General features: G+C 41.4%; 4 protein-coding genes across 4 annotated transcripts in view; 1 reads left to right on the top strand and 3 right to left on the bottom strand.

Moving 5' to 3' along the window:
* The window catches only part of LOC115822637 (dnaJ homolog subfamily C member 3-like), a 35766-nt gene extending 32600 nt beyond the window's left edge, over positions 1-3166 (bottom strand). Inside the window, exons 1-4 of the mRNA XM_030786547.1 lie at positions 3141-3166; positions 2770-2962; positions 2691-2727; positions 2401-2517 (exon numbers count right to left, since the gene is read on the bottom strand). Of these exons, the coding sequence (XP_030642407.1) occupies positions 2401-2517; positions 2691-2727; positions 2770-2962; positions 3141-3166 (373 nt within the window). The remainder of the gene's footprint in view (positions 1-2400; positions 2518-2690; positions 2728-2769; positions 2963-3140) is intronic.
* Position 3167: 1 nt separating this feature from the next.
* On the top strand, positions 3168-5442 carry LOC115822636 (UDP-glucose:glycoprotein glucosyltransferase 1-like). The gene is made up of 5 exons (XM_030786546.1): positions 3168-3171; positions 3241-3347; positions 3720-3836; positions 4546-4723; positions 5344-5442. The coding sequence occupies exons 1-5, from the start codon at positions 3168-3170 to the stop codon at positions 5364-5366; spliced, it is 429 nt and encodes a 142-aa protein (XP_030642406.1). The 3' UTR covers positions 5367-5442.
* Positions 5443-9054: 3612 nt separating this feature from the next.
* LOC115822633 (tripartite motif-containing protein 35-like) lies at positions 9055-14966 on the bottom strand. The gene is made up of 6 exons (XM_030786544.1): positions 14562-14966; positions 12446-12541; positions 12090-12320; positions 10710-10732; positions 10511-10629; positions 9055-9596 (listed from the first exon to the last, which is right to left on the bottom strand). The coding sequence occupies exons 1-6, from the start codon at positions 14964-14966 to the stop codon at positions 9055-9057; spliced, it is 1416 nt and encodes a 471-aa protein (XP_030642404.1).
* Positions 14967-16984: 2018 nt separating this feature from the next.
* Positions 16985-23674, bottom strand: dnajc3a (DnaJ (Hsp40) homolog, subfamily C, member 3a). The gene is made up of 12 exons (XM_030786033.1): positions 23480-23674; positions 22907-23017; positions 22594-22718; positions 22417-22491; positions 21413-21565; positions 20027-20208; positions 19544-19663; positions 19220-19325; positions 18927-19047; positions 18202-18334; positions 17796-17944; positions 16985-17150 (listed from the first exon to the last, which is right to left on the bottom strand). Exons 1-12 carry the CDS (start codon positions 23562-23564, stop codon positions 16996-16998), a joined length of 1515 nt encoding a protein of 504 aa, XP_030641893.1. The 5' UTR covers positions 23565-23674; the 3' UTR covers positions 16985-16995.
* Between the last annotated feature and the right edge of the window lie 209 nt (positions 23675-23883).

Raw genomic sequence — 23883 nt, 5'->3', positions numbered from 1 at the left:
TTGGCATTTGATTGAAATTAAGCGCTCTATGATTAGGATGGGTGCTCGGTTGCAGTTCTAAGGTTATTGCTACTGTAACACAAGAAATTTAGATGTCAAAGTGGCCTATTTTTGTTATCATTTAACATAAACATTTTTGCCAGTAAATACATTTGCACTTTTTGAATTTCAGTAACGAAAGCCTCGTGTTGCTCTCTATCAAGGCGTCATAAATTCGCACGTAAACGAGGAATAACATTCGTACGTGATTCTCAGTCCTGGAAAAAAAAAGTTAAAGAAAAAACCCTGGTTTGGAACCATTTTAAGCTTATTGATGATTAAAAAAAGAAAAGAAAAAAAAAAGCGGAGTGCCAGATATGCAGGATTAAACCCGTTTTCCATCACTCAACAACAAATCTGGGGAACCATCTGAAAAGTGTACGTTTATTTCTGAATTCGTAAAACATCTCTCAGTAAATTAAGGTCTACAATATCGCTAGTTACGTCTAAATTTAGTTTAGCCTACTGCACAGATAGTCTAATCACTGTATTATTTCTGAATGTTTAGGCATCCTCAGCTATGGAAGGAATGCCAACCGTCGACAACGCAAAGACAGCAAACTCTGGATCAGATAACATAATAATATCTATCAAAGACTGTTGTACTTTTAAAAAGTGTGACCTGTAGGTCCTCATATTCATCATGTCTTTTTTCATATTACTGAGTAGAAAGTCGAGTATTCCAAAACAACAGGCCAAAACGATGATGTCACGTCAGAGACATCTGAAGCTTTGTTTGAAAAAGCTTGGCTAAGATTCGATTGGCAAGAAGTGGCATTCGATGCAGCCATACTGAACCACATATACTCTATTAAACAGGTTATCTGCAAAGCAAATTTCCATGACTTATCCAAAGCTTTCTGGGTTTATTTATTTTTCAAAAACTTCTCTAGGCCTGGAAATTGCTATTTTCATATTCCATGACTTTTCCAGGTTTTTCATGAGCGTACGAACCCTGGATAATGATGTTGAGGCTAGCCGACGGAAGTTGAATGAATCAGAGAAAACATATTTCGAGAGATTCACATCTAAAACTGGGAGATATAACTGGATAAATAAAGTGGGTTCAGTTTACGGCTATCAGCATATGATTTTTACATCTCTATAGCAACTGTATCCAAAACCTCTTTCATGTAAGTGTGGCCTGAGACAGGCTTGAAATCACTTAGACATGGTGACATTCCCACTTCAACAAAGCGACTCCAGTTCGAGCCAGATTACGGAGAACAGTTTACCTGGATCAGTGAGCACCTCTTTGGCCTGGGCAATATCAATGAACTTCTTCTCAGCTTTTTTCTTGTCTTCCGGGTCTTGGAAATTGTCTGGATGCCACTGCTGTGCCAACTTCCTGTAAGCTTTGATGATTTCCTTCTTTTGGGCAGTTCTATAAGCACAACAATATCGTCAGCATTCATCAGAAATGATCTGAATGTTGCGTATGTCCACAGTGCAATCCCAGGACTCAACCACTACTAACCAAAGCTTGGAAAACAACATGAAGGTAACTTCAGCCAAATCAGCACTTTTCAGCACCCAGATATGTTCAGAGATAATACATGAGCATGGGCGTACCCCGGGCCCACGGCAGAAAACACCGCGGGGCATTTTTGAGGGCATATCCCCCAACCATGCAGAGAGATCTCACCTCTTCACGCCCAAGATCTTATAGTAATCCCTCTTCTGGGACTGTTTGAGGTCTGTCCAACCCCTCCTTTATCTGACGGTCATTTTCATTCTGTTCCCGCGCCTTCTCAAAGTCCTTAATGGCTGTCAAGACAGAAAAAATGCTGTTATTTGACCTGGGCTCAAACCGCTGAGGCCTAAAAGCAACCTCAGCTACTAATGACAAATAATAACCCCAAAAACAACATGTTTAGTTGGTTTATATTTAGGTATTAGGAAACCACCCCTTAGAAAGAAAGGCAAAGAAACTGATCTGATGAAGTTGGCCTAAATTTAGAGAGGGTTCACATTGGATAATATCCAAACTATCATAACCAGGGGACTAGGGATCCTGAGAGAGACAGATCCTGAGTGGAATCAGCAGTTACCATGTACACAGGTAAAGACTGGAGGTCGGGGGGGGGGGGGGGGGGGGGGGTGTGGGGGGGGTCTGATTCGATCAGTATGGTCACACAGGGCTGGAATCTGGATGTCTGTTGGCAATCTCAACTCATCCTAACATGGCTCAGACAACTTTGACCAGAGTATGGTATGAACAATGCAGTAATACAGACAGTGAGTCAGAACACGGTTGTGCAGACCTGCGGCTGTACTCAGTTTCACTCAGTAAGCCTAGTGTAATGGAACTAAATGCATTTCCAGTTTTTGCCGTTCTAATTACATTTCTCCCTCACTCACCCTCTTCATACTGCTCGTCCTGAAGGTAGGCCTCTGCTCTGTCTTTCAGTGCGTTAGCATTGTCTGGGTCTGATTTCAGGACTTCACTGCACACCTCAATGGCTTTGGCAGTCTGACTGTCCAGTGAAAAAATAAAGACAGACACAAAACCAGTCAGCAACTTCACCCCTCAGTCACTATCTAAGACATTTTCACTGTTTCAGCTGTGTATCGTTAAACCTTAACGAAACATTCATGATGAGAACGCATACAGAGGTGTGTGGTGCTCAGGTGTGCAATGCAGTCGTTGTGTACCTGGGCTAGACAGTGACAGATCCGCTCTTTGGCCTGCTGGGTATACTGAAAAAAAAAAAAAAAAAACTAAAATGCTGTCAGTCCATTCTGTGACGTGTTCTTTTGTTTGGTATAACTGCGTGTTACATGCAGACTTTGAGAAGCTAACCTCTGCTGCTGGATGAGCTCCTCGGCAGACTGGATCTGTTTGTTGAGTTTCTTCACCTGTTTGTAATGACTGAAACACTGCTTATGATCCGGGTCCAGTTTCAGACACTCATGCACTTCACTGAGGACAACACAGAGAGAGAGAGAGAGAGAGAGAGCGAGAGAGAGAGAGAGGACACTGAATGTCTGAGACAAACACTATGTCTCACTAAAAATAGGTGCTCTTAAAAGACCTGAGGAGATCCACTATCCAGGGACGTCTACATGCTAAATTGCTTTGTGCGTTTGCTCCCAGGGGCTAAATGAATTGTATGGCTGTATACATTATGAGTAAGACTCCAAATAATGATGATGTAGTGACTCCTTGGCACAGCTTTGACTCCTTGTGAAAAGACACAGTCAGTGAAGAGTCAGTATTCTGTGTCAAACTGCCACAGAAGATAGCGGCTGGAGACAGACTGCGGGGGCAGTACCAAGACCCCAACAGTCTCTCCAATCTGGACCAGGTTACAGACCCACAGCACACCCTGAAAACACAAAACATTCAGTTTATTAAATGAACACGTTTCTCATTTTTCACTTTGCACACTCCTTTTTTTTACATGCCACATAAATTAGAGACCATGCTAAATGCCTCTTGGACTCCTTAATCGTCACTCGTTGCTGTATTTAGACTGCTCACTGGTGCTCTGCCCAGTCACTGGAGGTCTGTATCAGTGAGCAGCCAGTAGGCATTTGTAGAGTTGAGAAGATAGTTATTTGAGTGGCTCATGTGGGTTTTCTGTGGGAAGGATTCAGTTGGACACTGTAGCTGCTCGTGGTTTATAAATAGACTGGTTTGGCTGAAACATTTTTTTTTATCTTGTCTGTTTTGGCAGGACCTCCCCAATAACATGATCCACCAGGTGGCGATCAAATCCCTGCCCCAGGACTGGCTGTGGTGTGAAACGTGGTGTGATGATACCTCCAAAGCCACCGCCAAGACCATCGACCTGGTCAGTGGTATTAATAATCCATGAGCCACTGTGGCCAAACCATGTGATTGATGCAGCATGATTGACCGGTTCGTTGGGTGGTTGGTTGATTGACTGACAGGTTGTCCATAGCGACCAGAAATGTGAGAGGCTATGTTTGATCTCATGCTGTTCAGTTCACTGAGAAACGTGTTCAGTTTACCAGCGAAGAAGTCCGATCTTAAAAATACAAGCAAAAGCCCCAACTGCTATAGGAACTGCATGTGTCTGTTCTCATTGTCTGTTTCCTAACCTGTCTGTGACACATCACCCTGTGTTTCAGACTATTTAAATTAGGTTCTCACGTTACGTATACTCAGTGGCTACAAAGCTCCCTAGACCTTTAGGGCTCTAGATGATTTTTAATGTACCAACTTCACGATTTTGCTCAGTGTGCCACTGAATCTGGGTTTTGTGAATGTCCTCTATGAAAATGGCATCTCTTCATTGAACATAAACTGAATGTATGTGTAGAGTACACTTATGCCTTACGAATATGGTTTGTACTCAGAACGACACGAAAGAGGACACTTCTTCTCATCTGTATCCAAACACATGTCGCTTTGATAGCTCTAGAAATCAAGTAGTGCTTTGGACAGTCACCTCAGATGTAGGGAAAGTGCTTTGGCATTGTTAGAGGAAAAGATCACAGTATTTTGATTACTGGTTCTCTGGACTGCTGTACCCACAGTGTAATAACCCTAAGACCAAGGAGCCTAAGCTGAAGGCGGCGGTGAGGATTGTGCCTGAGTGGTCGAGGTACGACAGTGAGGTGAAACAGTTCCTCAGACGCGTTCAGGAGAATCAGTCGAAAACACCGCATTCAAGCCCATCCACTGCCCCACCACAGCCTACAGGCCAACATTTAGGTGAGTTTACTTTTTATTTGTCCTGCACTGTCCTATGCTGTTTATACTTAACTGTGATATAATGTCATTTAATCTACCTGAATGACTAATTTCACATTTCAACTGGGGGTATATGGAAGTGTTTTCTAGCCATCACTTGATGGAGCTAAGATACCCCAATTTAACTAGGACTTTCTGACACCCCAACCTTTACATCTATGGCATCACTATATATAAATGAATATATGTGGATAAATTCCTTTCTGTTTTGATATTTGATACGTTAAAGTTTTAAATATCTTTTAAAAACCAGTTTAAGGGCTTAAGAGCTTGGCAGTGCAGCCCACACCTTGGATTCCTACATTTGAGGGCTAGCTCCGCCTACTTTGTATACCATGTGTTGAATATGTTTTCTGGGGTCTGACAGACAACAGGGTCTCTCTCCCTCTTGTCCCTGTGTGATTAACTGTCAGTGGAACAGTAAAAGACTTGGTTCTCTCTCTGGTTGGTTCTCTCTCTTCCACTGGTTTAATAAGCTGACATGCAAGGGTAAGTGGCCACTCTGAAAAGGGGAGAGAGTGGCAGGAAAGAGTCGTACAAAAATATTTTAAAAAAACGTCATATCATTTGTATTTTAACAGACAGTCAGCATGATGAACTTTAGCCCGAGCTGGAGTGCGTGACACAGAGGAGAGAAGAGAGCGATATCTGTGCTTTATCCTCCTGTGTGAGGTGTGACACAGAGGAGAGAAGAGAGCGATATCTGTGCTTTATCCTCCTGTGTGAGGTGTGACACAGAGGAGAGAAGAGAGCGATATCTGTGCTTTATCCTCCTGTGTGAGGTGTGACACAGAGGAGAGAAGAGAGCGATATCTGTGCTTTATCCTCCTGTGTGAGGTGTGACACAGATGAGAGAAGAGAGCGATATCTGTGCTTTATCCTCCTGTGTGAGGTGTGACACAGAGGAGAGAAGAGAGCGATATCTGCGCTTTATCCTCCTGTGTGAGGTGTGCTGCCTTGGGCTGTACAGGGATGAACATTGGCTACAGATTACTACAGAGGAAAAGACACTACATCTCAACTGTCTCAGATGAAGACTGTGACTGAGAGACATTCACACTACAAGACAAATACTTAATAAAGATCTCATATACCTAAACTCCACTGAAAGGAGTCTTTGAATGGAAGCACAGACTTACTGGTTTTGGTCCATACGAACTGAAATCAGATTCGTCGGAATCATGAAGCTCTGTAACCGTGGAGATAAATTGATCTTGTACGAGCAGGAGAGAACATAATCATAATTGCACTGGTAAGTATGGTTACACACCTTAAATCTGAGGCACATTCCTGAAAAGACTGAACTCCTGAAGATGAAATTGAACATTTCTCATTTTGTGAAGTAAACCATGATCATAAATCAGAGGTGAGAGACTCCTGTCCTCTGAGGCCACAGGGACTGCAGCTTTCTGATCCAACCACACACTGTAAAAACTCCAGGTTTCCTTAATTCACTTCCCTTCATTAAGTTCTGCAGGAGAACCAGCTTGTAAAATCAGGTGATGTCATTTGAGGTTTAAGTGAACACCTGCACACATTGCTGCCCTGACAGGTGGGAGTTTGTCACGTCAGACGTAGGTTCATACCTCTGAGAGAGTTCCAGTTTAGAGTTTATGTAAGATTATCATTCCAATTTATTTAAATACTGCTCAGTGAAGGGACAGTTACAGATGATTGGCTCATATTTAGAATTCACACTATGTCAAAGTTTACAAAAAGCCTCAATTATTTTCCTTATAGCTTCACAGAAAGCAGGGAATCTATAATAATCTATAATCTATATGTGAATCTGTTAGACTATTAAAGGAGAAGTCAAGGGTCCATTAAAGAAGAGGTCATCCAATAGAAGGAATAATTATCTACTCAGTGGAATATCACGCTCAGATAGACAGTCTTTCTTGTCTGCTGTTTAGTGGTTTTGTTGAGCCTTCCATCAATTATTTACTTACAACCTAAAATGGATAATCAAAACCTTTTCTTTAGGTATAACAAAAGCCCAAGTACTGTAATAACAGAACTGCTATTAAATGCGACACACTAAGTTGTATCATAACTCCTGTCTTGTGTCATGTGCTGTCTGTCGGTGGGGATCCATCGTCTCCTCTCTCTGTGATCGTGATGTCATGTGTCACATGCCTTGTTAAGGAAATGGATTTTTTTTCTCAGGAAATACATGCTATAATTGTTTTGCACTGGAGTTTCATCCACTGACTCTGATCTTTTATGTCATTTCAACACTTTCATGGAAAATAAAGGATGTTGGAAAAACCAGAAATATGTGCATTGTGTTTTATTACAGTGGTAAATGTTTGATATGGTGAACTGTGTGGAGTTCTCATAGAGGAGTTGTTATGGTCCAAAGGTGAGATGTTGGTTTGGGTTTACGGTGTGCATGGGTTAGTCTGTGAATTGTGTAAATATCTGTGAATTATGTTTCACTGCTGTTGCTGTTTTCAGGGCCAACAGAAACACTCTGTTGATATGTTAGAGAGAGCCAGATTTACAGGATACATCACTGTAACACACAGACCATAGAAGACATGAAAGAAGAATCACAAAACCGTCCCTTTAATATTATTATTGAATTAGAGCTTATATATAAGATCAGACATAATCATGCAACACATCACATCTCATAACCTGGGCTTTGATTTTGCTTTAAAATTACACTTTACTATAGGGTGAGGAGCTCAGACACCCGGGAGGAGCTCGGAGTAGAGCCGCTGCTCCTCCACATTGAGGTGGTTCGGGCACCTAGTCGGGATGCCTCCTGGGCCCCTCCCTGTGGAGGTGTTCTGGGCACAACCAACTGGGAGGAGACCCCAGGACACGTTGGGAGAATTATATATCTCGGCTGGCCTGGGAACACCTTGGAAGGGATGTCTGGACTACCCTCCTCAGCCTGCTGCCACCGCGACCCGGTCCCGGATAAGCGGCAGAAAATGGATGGATGGATGGATAACACTTTACTGCCCATGGTACAGTATCCAGTGTGTTTAATACCTATGAATGACCGGGAAGGGTCAGTCTTCTTTTTTAAATAACATTGTTTGCCCTGAGCTGTTTGACAACAACAACACCAGCAACTTTTTGTGGAGTCTGATTCTGAAAGAGGAGCTTCTGTCTTCTGTAATTAAGGAGTCTCTGTTTTCTGTCTGTTATTCACTCTGGTCTATTCTCTTCAGGGCATTAGTCCCTTTCTTACTCTATTTTATCATCAATATTAATTTGATAGAGAATGATATAGATTACAGAGTGACTGAATAGAGATAACCCATTCTCTTAAACCTGTGTGTGAAGGTGAACCAGAGAGCGGTTAAAGTACAGAATGAGTTTGATTTATTTTATGGATGGGTTTGAATTTTGGTTAAGATCCCCAGAAAATGACAAAATTTCTGACAGACCTTTTTCTCTGTCAACACCTATAAGGTTTTGGAGAGACTTCATAGTTGTTGGTGTGTAACATGTCGCCATATTCACTGGGGAACTGGTCCTTTTACACAAAATCCTCCTTAAATAAGACACCACATCTCATATCACCACTACATCTCATCTCATAAAAAGTCTTTTTTTTTTATCCTTTCTCCTTCCTGTCCTTCCTCTCCCTCCAGGATAAGCTTTTTCTCCACTTCCTGCCCCTGAAGCTCCGCTCCTTGGTTCTTAAAAGGACAGTTCTCTTACAGTAAAACAAAAGCATTTAGGTCCCTGTACAAAACGTGACATTTACTACAAGTCGCAAAACATACGCGATTCAATACATTAGCACCCAGGAAAGATTTAACCATGTAAGGTTTTAACTTTAAACCATTTCTTTACAGTGATGTGATAAATACGTGTTTCATTTAAAAACACATTTCATGTGGCAGTGTCACACATGAACAAACTGTATGATTACAACTCTTCATTTCTGATTCACCACTCAGATGTGATGTTTTTCAAATCTAAAAATCTAATCAATCTAATCTCTATAATTACTCTGGTCAATGTATTGTCTCTCTATACGATGGTCATACTTATATTTGAAGCAAATAATACTAAGTCTTTGTATAAAACAGCCCATGGTATTGAACACCATCTAAAACGCCAAAAAACACGATGTATTCTGTCCCTCTACAGTCTGTAATCAGTTCACAATGTTTTTACTCCACCTTCAAATGAGTGATATTTAGAAAATGACAGTTATAAGTAGGAAAGTTGTGATGTAATGGTGATGTGATCTAACTGTATAATGTCTGTTTTGATGAGTTGAACATAATGATGTGTGTGTGATGTGAGTTCATTCAGAGACAGTATCAGCTCGAACTGGGCTGTTCCACTCTCACACTACACTGCACTGGTAAGATCCTCAGAGGGAAATTAGTACCATTATAAAATATTGGAAACATTTTCTGAGTAAAAGTGTGTGTGAAAGTGTGTATGTGTGTGTTGGTCAGAGGGTCAGAGAATGACAGCTTTCCTCTGTCCCAGTCCAGCTGGACTCTGATCCTCTGGAGTTTCTTATTGAATGTGAGGAGAGTGTCTGTCTGTCCTGGGCACTGTGACCAATATTTCTCATCATAATAACTCACAGTCCATATTCCACCCCAGACTCCTCTTCCCTTCCTGTGGACTGACTCTGTCATTACACCCAAACGCCATGATATACTATTCTCAACATCAACATCCCAGCAGTGTGTCCCTGAGTTAAAACCCTCAGAGCCCAGGACAAATACACCTGAATCAAATCTCTCTGGGTTATCAGGAAGCTGCTGTCTAACACTGTATCTCACACTGGTCAGATCCTCAGACAGGATGAGTCGTGCTTCTGCAGTGTTGGGGTCCAGAATGACAGGAGCTGAAGAGTGGGAGAGATGAAACACATTTTCATTTGAACTGTGTCATAATTCCAGAAGCTCTAAGTCTCTACATCCCTTTAGAAAAAGCCAATGTCACTGTAACAGACAGAATGTGTTTGTATGAAAATGAAGAGTGAACATACAGAGAAAACATGTTGTTAATGTAACTGAGATCATTCTCTTCTCTCATTTATAGAACACCTGTACTGAATATTTTACTCTTTTATTTCACAACACTAAAACACACACACACACACACACACACACACCACACACACCATTGTGTAAATGCCTTACAAATCAAAGCTAAATGACTAAATGTAAATAAATAAATGTAAGTTAAAAATATAAAATTTAGTGGCAATGGATGTCAGTCAAACAGAGTAAATTGGTATAAAATGTTACTAAAACTGAACAGTGTTAATTTAAAATTTATTGTTTTATTTAAACTTCTTTTTTTTTTTCTACCGCTACAGTCCATTCCTCTGATTTTTCTCTCAAAATAAAAACCTCTGTCTGAACATTTCTTTCTCTGAACAGTTCTCTCTCTGAACATTTCTCTCACTGAACATTTTCCTTGGGTTATGGTTCAGTGTATCACTTACAACCACATTAAATCGATTCAGCTGTCTAAAATCAGTTCAAATCTGCTTGTTTTTTTGTTTTTAATTTTTCTTCACTGTGGATAAAATCCTCTACATACCAAAACCACAAGTTCATTACCACTGTCTGTCTCTAATGAGGACCAACTTTACAGACTCTACACACTCACTGTCTGTCCCCAAAACATTTCTCTCAGTGTCTTTTCTCTCTTCATAGTCTCATGTCTCAGTGTGTTGAATCCAAACACATCAGCTCCATTCATTTCAACAGAGTGACAGTTATTGTGCTGTTCTCCAGCTGCAACACTCACTGTACTCAACAATCTCCTGCATCTTCTCCCACACTCTGAACTTCAGGTTGCCCAGGTGCTTTGCCACATGGATCAGTGATCCTGAAAGCATGTGTGGATCCTGCAGAGTGCACTGGGCTCTGGAATAACATTCAGGAGTCAGTGCTGCTGTGGCTTTGGTATCACAGATAAACAGAGAGTTAAGAGGTGACTGCTTTACCTTTTCTTTGTGTCCTCAAAGTTCTGTGAAAGGAGACAAAACAGAATGATCAGAAGATATCTAATGAATGTTTATGATTAAATAGAGAGAGAGAGAGAGAGAGAGAGAGAGAGACAGGGACAGAGAGAGAGAGGTAAAACATACAAGTCCTGCTCAACATCAGCTCCTGACAAGGAACTAATTTGGCCATTTTAACATGAGAGAAATGCCTACATTGCACTACAGAAATCAGAGATAGAGACAGAGCACCTGATGACACAAAACACCTTCAGTCTGATAAAAGACTATTTTCCCAGTTAGTGACAGAACTGGTAAAACTTAGAGAAATGTTTGTCTCATATGAGACACACAAGATATAAACACATTTCTCTACACAGTAAATCTCTAACGACAAAGAAACAAGAGAAAAACCAACACCAACTCAACCAGCTGCAGCAAGACTGGGACTACTGTGAGAGGGAACTGGTCAGACTGGGAGAGAAAATGAAGGAGGCGTTAAAAGGAGAGAGAGAGAGAGAGATGGGGAGGAAGGAGGTGACTGCTGTGATAGAGGAGTAGAGGAGAGACTCAGGGAGGGATGTTCATTTGGTTTAAACCCAAACACTCAAACTCAGTCAAACTGGTGAAACAGAGAGAATATCATTTGCTGTTAAAAAAAAAAAAAAATCCTCTGCAATGTATAAAACATGTATTTATGGACAATCTACATTTCCCTAACTGAGTACCAGAATGCAGTTGGTAGGAAAGAATTCTGATGTCTTTTAGATTCCTCTCTGACAAACACATACCCTCACGGTAAAGAAGGAGTAAACTGTTTCAGTAAGAATGTGTAAATGATCTGTTTGATCTTTTGACAATGTCTACTACTGCTGTCTATGGGGAATAAGAAAATGAACAATGAAGAATGTTTGATTCAGACTGTAAAAAATGAAGGTAAACACTATACCAATGTTCAGTTCAGAACACAGAAAGCCCAAAAGCAGGATTCACTTTTCTTTCTCTGTGAGACACTAAAACAATACAAACACACACTGAGAATGCAACATCTCCTCAAAAACATTAACTGAGTCAAAGAATCAATGAATTCTAATCATTTCTGGAAGAGCCAGACATCACTAAATAAAACACATCAAGATGAACTGGCTACGATGGTCTTCTATAGAGCACCCTACACACCCTTCTAGCAATGTACATTGTTGGCAAGTGGTGTTTTGGAGGGGACATGTGATGGTTTGTGTCCCTTTGTGTGGGTTTTGCATGAAATGTTTGTGGGAGGGGCACACTTATAAAAACTGGAAGTATCCTCCTGTCTGCCATAACCTGAGACACAAACATACTTGAATTGAATGTATTTGAATTGTGTATATTGTGGTAATTTACCTTCAGGAATGAGATGTCTTCAGCTTTTATCTCCTCTTCTAAGGCTCTGATTGAGTCTGAAAGATGTGAATTGTCTCTACTCATCTCCTCAATCTTCTCCTTCATCATCTGACTCTTCTGCTCCTCTTCCTCCCTCACTGCAGCTATCCTGGCTGCCTCTTCATCTCGTAAAAACTGGTGAAGTTTCTCAAACTCCTCTTTAATCTGTCTCTCTGTGTGTTTGGCCTGACTCTAAAATGACAAACAGAAAAATACACAATTACCATAGTGCACTGTACTCATGACAGTGAGTAATATCTCACAGTTATTGTTCAGTGTCAAATGACTGTATTGTTTTCATTACTAATTATTCTCACCTTAATGTGCTCTGCTGTTTGATCACAAGTTCGTTTCAGTTTTTCAAAGATCTTCAGTTTCTCCTGTAAGGGTTTCAGTGCAGTCTTGAGTTCCTCCTGGAGGGAAGTGAGATATTACAGACAGTCTGTGTGTGTGTGTGTGTGTGTGTGTGTGTGTGTGTGTGTGAGACACTGACCCGTCCATTAGAAACTACACAGCCAAGACTTTACTGAACTGACCAGAGGCGTATACTATGAAGCAAGTTCAACAGACTCACATTCAGTCTTTTCATTAGCTGGCCTGACAAACCCTAACAACTGCAGTCACGGATAAGCAATGTCACGACAGTGGTCATCAGCTCCTTAAGTCAACCCAGGTTTTCCCACTATGAACACGTTCACTAAGAACTGGAGGTGTTGGCACCAGACGACCTGTCGCAAACATGGAGAGGTACAACAGTAAGATACAACAGCACACGTCATAGTGTCTACATTATTTATAGATCACGTAGTCAACTTGAGTTATTGTCTACCTGCTACTTCATAAAAGTACTGTTTCATTGACTGCGTGGGCAAGTGACCTGGGAACACAACAAACGCATCAAGTCGCTGTGTTAGACCAACAGACACGTTGTGAATTGTGTGGATGACCATGTTCTTCCTTACTTTTTCCGCATGACCTAGAGCATAAATATGCAAAAAAAAAAAAAAAAACACAAGGCAATGCATAGAGTCTGCTGGATTGTTAACGTGTGACTTCAATGTGTCGCACTGGCAACATACGACTCAAGGAGCCGATAAAGATAACCAGCTCCCTCCACAGACAATCTATATCCTTCATACAGATGCTGGTCAAGGAAAGCCAAAGGGTTTTGTTTGTCTCTGAAAACTCTGACGCTTCCCAAGAGACGCTCTCACTATCCTCACACCAAGGTGCCCCCCCCTCCTTTATTCACAACAAAGAAGTATAAGAACTAACCCTAACCCTATCACAAAAGAAAAACCGTAAAGAGCAACATTGTACTAGCCAGAGGAGTCCAAAGTTCATTCACTATGAGGCCTTTTGGAGTTAATGTACTTCCTTTAAAATATCAAAAGTCTTTGTAGCTTTTGTGTTCTTCACATATTCGATTAAAGTTCCATACTGTTTGAGTTGAACACCAAACCGATTAAAGCAGGGTTTGGAGCCAGACCATTTCGATCTGTGGACATGGGATTTGCCAAGAATGACCAGGAGCCGAATCATATAGTTAATATTACTATCCAACTCACTGAACACAAAATATAAAATAACGTCAAAGACATTAATACCCATTTTTCTATTTATAAAGTTTTGTATATCTGTCTAAAGTAATTTGGATGATCAAAGTGAAAAAACAGATGAAGGACTGCTTCTCTGTCTGAATGGCCAGAAACACAGGTATAGTCTATATTTAACTTAAATCTTTCCAACACTTCTTCAACAGGGTAAATTCAATGTCCCGCGCACCAAAATCCACAGGACTTTCCAGGAATGGTAACGTCATTTTCCGAGGGGACTGATTAGTCAGTAGGCGGGGCCTTTAAACGCTTTGATCTGCTATCTCAAACACAGCCTGATCTGGAGCAGGTTAGGTCTGCAGCAGAAGTTATCATAGCGATGTACCCTGGTAAGAAGTGAACCCCTATCATGACACTGAAAACCCAGGGTTAAATCTGTTACCTCGCTAAAGTTACCTCGCTAACCCCAAAATCCTCCTTCATAGTACTGGACCCTGGTCTGTGAAGATCACAGACACAGGATGACAGACAAACAGAGACTGTATCCGACCTTTCACTGCTACATTAAACAGTTTTGACATAGACTGACCCCACAATCTGTAATTAACCACTAATTAATTACTGCTAACAGTCTGCATATAATGAAATATAACACTGAAATATAACATTTTAAACAGAGAAAAGGCATTTTGACATAGAGATTTAGTTTGTTTCATTGTGCCATACAAACTGGCAAGGTAACCTACACAATTTTGCCAGCCTCTGCAGAATTTAAAGGATATTTTATTTGAGGAAACTTCAGATTACACATAGGTAAAAAGCTGCTGTGGTCTTTAATTAATGTAAACATTAACATTTTACTGAATTGTTTTCTTACCCTTCTGTCAAGTGCAGCTTCATCTACTGGTTTGAATTTGTGGTTTGTGTGTTTATTTGAGTCCCGACACACCAAACACACAAGCTGTTTATCATCCACACAGAAGAGTTTGAGTTTCTCTCTGTGTTGACTGCACAACTCCTCAGACTCTGCTGAAGTTCCCTGACTTCTCTCCTGTAAGAAAGTCTCACACAGGTTCTTTAGAGCCAAGTTTGGAGGAGGGAATTCTTTTGAGGATGTTGTCCTGCAAACTGGACAGTTCTTCGAATCCTGTTTTTCCCAAAACTGCTGTATACAAACTTTACACACACTGTGACTACATGACAGGACAACAGGATCCCTGAAGATGTCACAGCACACAGGACAGGTGAAATCCTCTTCAGACATCAACGCTTTAGAAGCCATTTTACACAAGTTCCACTTCTTCAATGATGACTCATTGAATTACACCTGAACTTTCACTTTTAGATGTTCAGTTCTAGGGAGAAAAAAATCCTTGGAACTCTCAAGAATTTCTGCCTCCTGTTGACCTCCACTCTGAGCTGTAGACTTTGTGAATCCTTCAGTTTTGGTCAGATTGCCAACAATTAAATTCATTTTATTTTATTATTGATAGAACAATTGGTTTGTCCAGTCTGGACTTACATCCTGAGCTTTGCCCTGGATTTTACTTCCTTATGTCCAGGTATGACAGAGGGTGGAGTTTTAGGTGAAGGTTTCTGATTGGTTTATGTTTTCTGTTCATAAAGTGTAAGTAATTCTCCCCCTAGAGGTCTATGGGACATACAGCTTCTCTACAGTGTAACACAAATTCACCCACTTCAGTTTATGAAGCATTTTGTGGAGTCTGGTTCTGAGAGAGGAGGTTCTGTCTTCTGTATTTCAGGAGTCTCTGTTTTCTGTCTGTCATTCACTCTGAAGTGCATTTTCTTCAGGGTATTAGTCTCTTCATAACTCAATTTTATCATCAGTATTCATTTGACAGAGAGAGATATAGACTGAGTTGGAAATGGATAGAAATGACCCGTTCTCTTAAACCTGTGTCTGAGGGTGAACCAGGGAGAGCGGCTTATGTGGAGAATGAGTTTGATTCGTTAAAACATGGAGGTGGAATTTTGATTAAGGTCCTCAGAAAATGACAAAATTCTTGACTGGCTGTGCTTCTGTGATGTATAAGGTTTTGGAAAGACCATAGTGTGTAACATTTAACTGTGTTCACTGGCGAACCGGTCCTTTCAGGCAAAAAAGTATTATGGCTTGGAGGATTAGAAATCTTATAATAAAGTAAACATTTGTGTATCTGACTAAATAAAAGTGCTGCAAGGGCTGAACTGGTTGAACTTGAACTTCCCAGGAAATCCTAAACCCTAATCTCTTATGCCACCGATTCACAAAAGTATCATGGATTGACTGATTTCCATCTTTTTTCTTTGTCTTGCGAATCCTTCATGAATTTTGTACATAATTATACTCTAGTGGACCTTCAGATAACAGAATATACTTATTGCTGCCTGTGTAAGTGTGTTATCTTACCAATACATGGAACACATGATTGTCCATAACTACAGATTCAAAAATACATAGTCAGTTTTTAAAATGGCTGATGGTTATGGCTAATAGTAACACAAGTCTTTCGACTGAGAAATAAATATAACATTTATGTAAGCAAAGGCAATTGTCTTTTTGCACCAGTGAGTTTTCACATTCGGGACGGCTGATGCAGCATCTCAGGACGATTCTGGAATGCCTCTGAAAACAGTTCGTCTGGAGCCCTGCTGCAGTTACCAAGGATTTACCAAACCACCCCTAAACAACACCCCACCAGGCTACAGGAGGTACGCTTTTCAGTTTAGACCCCTAATGATGATGATACTACTAAATAATAAGTCATAATATCAATAATAATAATAATTCAGATCTGATCAGGAATGATGGGATGTTTGGACACTTAATAAGACCTCTTTTTTTTTTTTTTTTTAAAAACACCCCCACTACTTAAAGAAGCATAAATAGAATCTTTTATTTCTCATTTATTTACAATTAAGAATTATTCAATTCATAGAAAAATAGGAGTTATGTATGTACACATTAGTATTTGGAATGGCCAAAAAGAGGTTAGAGCAGACACTACAGAACGAAGATGTAGTGGGAATTCTCAAACGATTCCCACACTCCCATTCATGGTGAGAAACTTCTGAGTACAGCTGTTTCCAAGCACAGAGATTACTGCCTGAAAACACAGACATCTGCAGAGGAGGGATTCCCCCAGGGCCTTCACCTCAACAGGTAATTTATTCCTTCAATTGCATGGAGGACAAGTTACGTTGTCAGACAACAACGTTTGAGTGGGAACTCAGCGGGGCCATCGGTGTCTGATTCAGACACTTGGTTAAGTTTAGGTGTTTTTGGGGGGGGCGGGGGGTGACACATAGCTTTAGTTGTAGCTGAATTTGAAGCTGAACGGTCCTGAGCCAAAAGGGTTGAAGCCCTGGAAGTTCTCCCAGCCGCCTCTGAAGTGGGAGTGTCCTCCTCCCTGCTGACTCTCGGGGTCCAGAGGATCTTCTCCCTGGTCAAATTTACTCCTCATCTCTGTGGAGGCACGAGACGGTTCAGGTTACTCAACTGAAATTTAGTGGGCACGTTAGGCTGTTTTTATTTAGTGTCTGTGTGATAAGGTTGTTGAGAAACAACAGGCCAAAACGATGACGTCACATCAGAGACATTTGAAGCTTCGTTCGAAAAAGCTTGGTTAAGATTCAATTGGCAAGAAGTGGCATTCGATACAGCCCTACTGAACCACATATACTCTATTAAACAGGTTATCTGCAAAGCAAATTTCCATGACTTTTACATGACTTTCTGATTTTATTTATTTTTCCAAAACCCCTCCAGGCCTGGAAATTGCTATTTTCAAATTCCATGACTTTTCCAGGTTTTTCATGAGCGTACTAACCCTGGATAATGTTGTTGAGGCTAGCCGACAGAAGTTGAATGAATCAGAGAGAACATATTTTGGGAGATTCACGTCTAGAACTGGGAGATATTACTAGATAAATAAAGTGGGTTCAGTTTACGGCTATCAGCGTATGATTTTTACATCTTTATAGCAACTGTATCCAAAACCTCTTTCATGTAAGTGTGGCCTGAGACAGGCTTGAAATCACTTAGACATGGTGACATTCCCACTTCAACAAAGCGACTCCAGTTTGAGCCAGATTACGGAGAACAGTTTACCTGGATCAGTGAGCACCTCTTTAGCCTGGGCAATATCAATGAACTTCTTCTCAGCTTTTTTCTTGTCTTCCGGGTCTTGGAAATTGTCTGGATGCCACTGCTGTGCCAACTTCCTGTAAGCTTTGATGATTTCCTTCTTTTGGGCAGTTCTATAAGCACAACAATATCGTCAGCATTCATCAGAAATGATCTGAATGTTGTGGATGTCCACAGTGCAATCCCAGGACTAAGCCTCTACTAACCAAAGCTTGGAAAACAACATGAAGGTAACTTCAGCCAAATCAGCACTTTTCAGCACCCAGATCTGTTCAGAGATGATACATGAGCATGGGCGTACCCCAGGCCCACGGCAGAAAACACCGCAGGGCTTTTTTAAGGGCACACCAACGATGCAGAGAGATCTCACCTCTTCACGCCTAAGATCTTGTAGTAATCCCTCTTCTGGGACTGTTTGAGGAGTCGCTGTGCTCTCTCCAACCCCTCCTTTATCTGACGGTCATTTTCATTCTGTTCCCGCGCTTTCTCAAAGTCCTTAATGGCTGTCAAGACAGAAAAAAGGCTGTCACTTGATTTGGGCTCAAACAGCTGAGGCCTAAAAGAAACCTCAGCTACTAATGACAAATAATAACCCCAAAAACAACATGTTTAGTTGGTTTATATTTAGGTATTAGGAAACAACCCGTTAAAAAGAAAGGTAAAGAAACTGATCTGATGAAGTTGGCTTAAATCCAGAGAGGTTTTACATCCAGAGAGGTTTTACGTTGGATAATATCCAAACTATCCTAACCAGGGGACTAGGGATTCTGAGAGAGACAGATCCTGAGTGGAATCAGCAGTTACCATGTACACAGGTAAAGACTGGAGGGGGGAGGGGGTTCTGATTCGATCAGTATGGTCGCACAGGGCCAGAAGCTGGACTGTGACTCAGTGGTACAACATTTAAGAAGATATCTGTCGGCAATCTCAACTCATCCTAAGTATGGTATGAACAATGCAGTAATACAGACAGTGAGTCAGAACACGGTTGTGCAGACCTGTGGCCGTACTCAGTTTCACTCAGTAAGCCTAGTGTAATGGAACTAAATGCATTTCCAGTTTTTGCCTTTGTTATTATATTTCTCCCTCACTCACCCTCTTCATACTGCTCATCCTGAAGGTAGGCCTCTGCTCTGTCTTTCAGCGCGTTAACATTGTCTGGGTCAGATTTCAGGACTTCACTGCACACCTCAATGGCTTTGGCAGTCTGACTGTCCTATGAAAAAATAAAGACAGACACAAAACCAGTCAGCAACTTCACCCCTCATTCATTATTTAAGACATTTTCACTGTTTCAGCTGTGTATCATAAACCTTAACGAAACATTCATGATGAGAACCCATACAGAGGTGTGTGGTGCTCAGGTGTGCGATGTGGTCGTTGTGTACCTGGGCTAGACAGTGACAGATCCGCTCTTTGGCCTGCTGGGTATACTGAGGGACATTCGGCTCCGTCTTCATCACGGACTCATATTTACTCACTGCCTCTCCATACCTGTGGATTTACACACAAGCATTATTTTAGGAGCTACAGACAGCTCTTTTACCGGTTTCTGTATACACTTCTTGTTAATGACATTTATCTGGCAAAAGCTCAAGGACGGGTAAAAAAAAAAGGGGGGGGGGGGGTACTGAAATGCTGTCAGTCCATTCTGTGACATGTTCTTTTGTTTGGTATAACTGCGTGTTACATGCAGACTTTGAGAAGCTAACCTCTGCTGCTGGATGAGCTCCTCGGCAGACTGGATCTGTTTGTTGAGTTTCTTCACCTGTTTGTAATGACTGAAACACTGCTTATGATCCGGGTCCAGTTTCAGACACTCACGCACTTCACTGAGGACAACACAGAGAGAGAGAGAGAGAGAGAGAGAGAGAGAGAGGATACTGAATGTCTGAGACAAACATTACATCTGACTAAAAATAGGTGCTCTTAAAAGACCCGACAGATCCACCATCCCAGGACTTCTACATGCTAAATTGCTTTGTGCATTTGCTCCCAGGGTCTGAATGAATTCTATGGCTGTATACATTGTGAGTAAGACTCCAAATAACGATGCTGTAATGACTCCTTGGCACAGTTTCAACTCCCTCAGCTCCGTCAGAACAAGGACAAAGCCTCATACCCAAATATTAGAATCAGAGTCAGTTCCAATAACTAATGCACAAAGCGGTGGACACAAGAACACACAGTCTTACTTCAGGGACATCTCATGGTCGCCCAGGTTGTAGTAGATGGTGCTGAGTTTGTAGAAGGCCTGCGTGTTATCGTTTCTCAGCTTGGAGGCGGCTTTGAGGTCACTTATGGCTTTGCCCATTTCATCCAGCTGAATGAAGCATTCTGCCCTCAGCTCTCTGGAGTCAGCATCCCAAACACAGGTCTGAGAGAGGACATGAGGACAGTGAAAAGACACAGTCAGTGAAGAGTCAAACTGCCAATGTCAAACTGTCTGATGGTCATTTGTCAAAATACGAATGACCGTTATTCATTCATTGCAATCATTTTCTCTTTTTATTTAACTCATCAGTTACATTGTCTTTCCTTCTCTCAGGGCAAACGGGGTCCTCAAGTGGACCAGTATGCCTAGAGTATCGAGCAAGGGGCACAGACGACACTGACCAGTAAACATGCACTACGGCAGTATTCATACAGCACACATGTATCACGGCAGTATTCATACAGTAAACATGAACCACTGCAGTATTCACACAGTTCACATGCATCACTGCAGTATTCATACAGTCAACATGCACTACAGCAGTATTCATACAGTTCACATGCACCACTGCAGTATTCATACAGCACACATGTATCACGGCAGTATTCATCCAGCACACATGTACCACGGCAGTATTCATACAGTAAACATGAACCACTGCAGTATTCAAACAGTTCACATGTATCCCTGCTGCATTCATACAGTAAACATGCACTACGGCAGTATTCATACAGCACACATGTACCACTGCAGTATTCATACAGCACACATGTACCACTGCAGTATTCATACAGTAAACATGTACCACTGCAGTATTCATACAGTAAACATGCACCACTGCAGTATTCATACAGTAAACATGTACCACTGCAGTATTCATACAGCACACATGTACCACTGCAGTATTCATACAGTTCACATGTACCACTGCAGTATTCATACAGTTCACATGTACCACTGCAGTATTCATACAGTAAACATGCACCACTGCAGTATTCATACAGTGAACATGCACCACTGCAGTATTCATACAGTAAACATGTACCACTGCAGTATTCATACAGTAAACATGTACCACTGCAGTATTCATACAGTAAACATGTACCACTGCAGTATTCATACAGTAAACATGCACCACTGCAGTATTCATACAGTAAACATGTACCACTGCAGTATTCATACAGTAAACATGTACCACTGCAGTATTCATACAGTAAACATGCACCACTGCAGTATTCATACAGTAAACATGTACCACTGCAGTATTCACACAGTTCACATGTACCACTGCAGTGCTCGTATAGTGCACATGAACTGCAGCAGTGTTCGTATAGTACACATGTTATATGAATACGTAAGTAATCACCTCGATGACAGTGTCCAGGTGCGCCGCGGCTGAGCTATAATCCCTGCGGTCGAAGTCGTGTCGGGCCTGAGCCACAAGCCTCTGGATCTCGTCTGATTTCTTCAGCTGACTCTGCGCCTCCTTCTCCTCCTTATCGCTGGGGTTGGATTTGAGCTGAAGCAAAAATACTCCACACATGAGTTACTGACATGGGATGCACATGCACAGGCAACCGGTTTCAGGAAGCATGACTTTACAGAATGAGCCTTTGCTTCTTCTTTAGGTAGAGATAAACTGATGCGGTTTGAAGTATCATTCAGATTCATGTCATGTGCAGTAAGCCCTAAATACGAAACACGCGGCTAGTTAACCATCAGCTCCGATTGTCATCAGACCCGACGGGTAACCAGCCGACACATTCGAAAAACACAGCAGTCTGCATAAATATTATACAGCTCAAACATAACTGTACACCACTCCTCTATAATGCTTTGCCAGCCATGAAGAAAACTTTTTCTGTCTTCAGATCTGTCCCACTGGAACACTCATAATGGTATATTGTTTACCACAGATCTGCACTACGCCTGAATACAGTTCAAACAAGGAATTCAAAGGAAATCCAGTGCACACTGGCATGTCACATACTGGAAATACACACACCAGTGCACACTGTCATTCACTTTAATCTCTGGTTTGGGTTGTATTTTACTGTGGTGCTGTACTTCTTCCGTCAGTAGGGACACAGTGAAAAATATCACGCCACTGTTTTTGCTGGTTTCTCTCTTTGTTTGATTCACTGACTGCACCGTACTGAAAAACAATCAGTCTGCACCAACTTGAGTTGGCGTGAAACTAAAGTATGTCGAGTCACAGAACAGGAGTGTCCAGTCACAGAGCGACTCGCTGGCTACCTTGTTTATTTATTTTGTTTTAATAACCCATCAGGTTCATATGTCCACTAAAGAATAACAAGCTCATTTTAAGGTTTTGCGGATGAATTTGACTGAAGTCCAACAGTAACTCACCACTTTCTTAAAATCACTCTCTGCTTCGTCAAGTTTCCCCTGCTTCAGGAGAAGGTTGCCTCTCTGAAGTCTTGCCTTTTTGACAGAAACAATAAGATATCTGGTTCGTACTTGCACACTATAAGGATTAACATGCTTCTCAAATCAACAAAATTCCGTATGGCGAGGAATACCCACTGAGGTGAAATCTGGCTTGAGTTCGATAACTTTGCTGAGATCAGGAAGTGCTGATTTAGATTTTCCCATGGCTAAGTACACAGTGGCTCGCCTGTAATATGCTACGTAGTTTTTAGGGTCTCCATCTAGAAACAGAACGTGAATTTTAACACAATGAAACTGAAAAAACATACTTTATGTACAACACAATGAGAGACACTTTAATCGGGTGCATACTGTATACTACAGAACTGTATATTGTATATTTACAGAATGTAAACTACATAAATATCGTATGCATGGGCAATTCCTCTCTTTATTCTCTTTTACTCACCCACAGCTGCGTGGAAATGGGAGAGCGCGTCTGCCAGCTGTCCCGCAGCTAGGAGTTTCTTACCCATCTCCAGATGGTTCTCTACGCCGCTGTCCTTTCCACATTTCACTCCTAGAGTCAAGAAGTTTCGCACAATATGAGTCGAAGTCCTAAGGTCATGTTTTTTAAAAGGAAGATTTTGTTTGTTTGCCTGACGTTACGCGTTATTCATTGACGTGACATAACATAAAATGCAGGCGCTGGGCGAGCATGTAACGTTCTGTCCACTTAACTATAGCATGATCCCATTTACTTTCCCTGGCTAACCGAAAGGTTTGGTTGGCATTGACTAGCATTTAATACAAGTGACAGGCAGTTAAATCGATAGCTCGCTAACACGTCAAACTTCATGATACATTTGCGTGTTGTCTTCCAAGGCCCTGTGCTAACCACCTGACAATCGGTAAGCAATGAAATGTTTGATGTTTTGAGTTAATTAGCTAGCTTTTAAGTGTCACAACATACTTGTTGCTAGTAAAATATTGATAAGGTCATGGCAGAAGCACACTGTTGCCTACTAGCAAGTTCACTTACCTTCGAATCTTAGGTCGATCAGAACAAGGACAAAAGGAACATAACTTAATACTTTCCGAAAAATTGGGCTCATGGAAACCATCATAACTTTGGATGCGTTTGAATATTTATTACAAATACTTGTTCAATGGCATGCTACGGCGTCTACTGCTAACCTCTATTCAGTGGTCCTTCAGGTAGCAGTCGCATGGTTGACAGTGCTCATAACGGGCGCATACCACAGCGGTCTGATCGTGGGGCACTGTGATTGGTGTCTGAGTTTCAAAGTCCCACCCATCACGTCTGGTTCAACGAAGTCCAGCCACGGCAGCATTAAAAGCGGGCGTGTCCAGCATGCAGTAGTCAAGTGACGAGAGGAAAAATCTGTTCGCGGGAGCTGTCAGCGGAGTTTATGCCGATAAAGT

Source organism: Chanos chanos, chromosome 10 (assembly GCF_902362185.1).
Source record: "Chanos chanos chromosome 10, fChaCha1.1, whole genome shotgun sequence".
NCBI classification, from domain to species: Eukaryota; Metazoa; Chordata; class Actinopteri; order Gonorynchiformes; family Chanidae; genus Chanos; species Chanos chanos.
Note: the sequence above shows the minus strand (reverse complement) of the source record. Positions and strands in the feature narration are given on the sequence as shown.